The sequence below is a fragment of the Herpailurus yagouaroundi genome, unplaced genomic scaffold, assembly GCF_014898765.1.
Source record: "Herpailurus yagouaroundi ecotype Mexico unplaced genomic scaffold, PumYag 67623, whole genome shotgun sequence".
Taxonomy (NCBI): Eukaryota; Metazoa; Chordata; class Mammalia; order Carnivora; family Felidae; genus Herpailurus; species Herpailurus yagouaroundi.
Genome location: NW_024420424.1, coordinates 4,469,241 through 4,471,660, shown reverse-complemented (window position 1 = coordinate 4,471,660; position 2,420 = coordinate 4,469,241). Strand labels below are relative to the sequence as shown.

Here is a 2,420-nt window from a genome sequence, read left to right as displayed (position 1 = left end):
ATCTTGAACACTTCTACTATCTTTTGGTACATGAGAAGTTGACATTTTTCTACTTCTCGCTCCATGGCCCAAGCCTATTTTTTTGTTGTTGCTTATTTTTGAGAGAGAGAGAGAGAGAGAGAGAGAGAGCACAAATGGGGAAGGGACACAGAGAGAGAGAGAGAGAGAGAGAGAGAGAGAGAGAGAGAGAGAGAATGAATCCCAAGCAGACTCCGAGCTGTGAGCGCAGAGCCCAATGTGGGGCTTGAACTCACGAACTGTGAGATCATGACCAAGAGTCAGACACTCAACCGAATGAGTCACCCAGGTACCCCCAAGCCTAATTTTAAGTCCAGTGACGTCTCTGAGCACTTTGCCACTTCTATTCATTGAAAATAAAGTTATTACACATGTTTTTAACATAATTAAAACATTTTTTAATTAAGAGAAAAATTTAAATAAACATCTTTTTCTTAAGTTTCATCATTGTCTGAAGTACATTTGTAAGAGGCTATAACTTTGAAAAATGAACCCATTTGTTTTATTAGTAGAATTCTGTACTAATAAAATAGTTTTTGAAGTAATGTAAATTGGAACTGTTATAGCATCAATGTGATGAGATTTATTCTTCAGAACTAAATTTGAAAATGACTAATGCCAAAAGTGAACTGATAGTGAGAAGTCACTTCCAAATCTTTAAATGCTATAGAATTGTAACATCAACAGTGCATTATGGCATAAATAATATAGTGTTTTGTGATACAAGATTTGTTCTAGGACTTAAGCACTGTGGTCAATCATATAAAAATTGCATACACACAATAATAGAGGCTTCATATAAGCATTCTAAATTAGATTATAAACAAATATTAGAATTTTTATCTATATTAAAAACTTTGGAAATATACAGCTTCCCTTTCAAATGTTTACACTTTTTCTTTTAAAACATTCATCCTTTGCTAAATTTTATCTGAAATTAAAATTTAGGTAAAATTAATTCTTTGTAATTAAATCTTTTGAATGTAATGGCCTAACAGAAAAATCCACAAAGATGAACACGCAAATACTTTATTATAATCAATGACTTTTAGTCAAGATATTTATTTTTAACAGATTATAAAATAGCTGCCTATTTAGATTGATAAATATATTGTGATTATGATGTTTATAAAAATAATTTTATGGGTTGTCCACAGAACTTAATGTTAGTATTTATTATTAAGAGTGCAATGGAGGTGTCCGCGTCGCTCTCTGGTAGGGGCGTGAAATTTTGTGGCTGCGGCATTTGGTCTGGAATGAACCGCGCTCTCAGTGGAGGCCGGGGAGCCGAGCCAGAGCCATGGCCAGTACAGTGGTAGCAGTTGGACTGACCATTGCTGCTGCAGGATTTGCAGGCCGTTATGTTTTGCAAGCCATGAAACATATGGAGCCTCAAGTAAAACAAGTTTTTCAAAGTCTACCAAAATCTGCTTTCAGTGGTGGCTATTATAGAGGTGGGTTTGAACCTAAAATGACAAAACGAAAAGCAGCATTAATACTAGGCGTAAGCCCTACTGCCAATAAAGGAAAAATAAGAGATGCCCATAGACGAATTATGCTTTTAAATCACCCAGACAAGGGAGGATCTCCTTATATAGCAGCCAAAATCAATGAAGCTAAAGATTTACTAGAAGGTCAAGCTAAAAAATGAAGTAAATGTGTGAATTTTAAGTTCTTGTTAGTTTATGTATATGCGTGCTAGCTTTTTATAATAAAAGGCCTCAAAGCTACAAATTTTAAAAATGATTTAGCACAAGCTAAACCAAAGCTTGGGTATAAGTTTCTTTGAATTTGAGGATTTTAAATCAGATGATAAAATATTTGGAGATTTAACACTTAGTAATTATGGATAAATGCATACCATCTGAATAGAAATATTTTTCATTATTCATTTAGCAAGTAATTTCTTACCCACTTCAAGGCAAAATGAATGTGACAGTCTGACTTTGAAAGGGCTCCCAATCTAATGGGATGCTGATAAACTGGTAATTAAAATACAGCGGGGATAGGGGCACATGGATGGCTCAGTCTGTTAAGCATCTGACTTCAGCTCAGGTCATGATCTCACAGCTGTGAGATCAAGCCCCACATAGGACTCTGCACTGGGCATGAAGTCTGCTTAAGAATCTCTCTCTCCCTCCCTCTCCCAGGCTCACACACTTGCACACACGCATTCTCAAAAAACAAAAACAGAAACAGTGGGGTATTAGGATGGCATGAATTCACACAGGTTTGTTATAGGAGGGATTCATCTTATTGTGAGAAAAGGCTGTTCACAGTTCAGAAAACTGACCCCACTGCTTGTAACCTTAAATTTTAAAAATGAATTTAGGTACATCTTTGACCTAAGAAATATATCTAACTATATTATTGACAATTTAGATTTCATACATTAAAAACTA

At 35.1% G+C, this 2,420-nt stretch overlaps 1 protein-coding gene across 1 annotated transcript; it reads left to right on the top strand.

Annotated features, from left to right (window-relative positions):
- Window positions 1-1,220: 1,220 nt before the first annotated feature.
- LOC121025337 (mitochondrial import inner membrane translocase subunit TIM14-like) lies at window positions 1,221-1,887 on the top strand. The gene has a single exon (XM_040467887.1). It carries the CDS (start codon window positions 1,319-1,321, stop codon window positions 1,667-1,669), a length of 351 nt encoding a protein of 116 aa, XP_040323821.1. The 5' UTR covers window positions 1,221-1,318; the 3' UTR covers window positions 1,670-1,887.
- The last annotated feature ends 533 nt before the right edge of the window (window positions 1,888-2,420 follow it).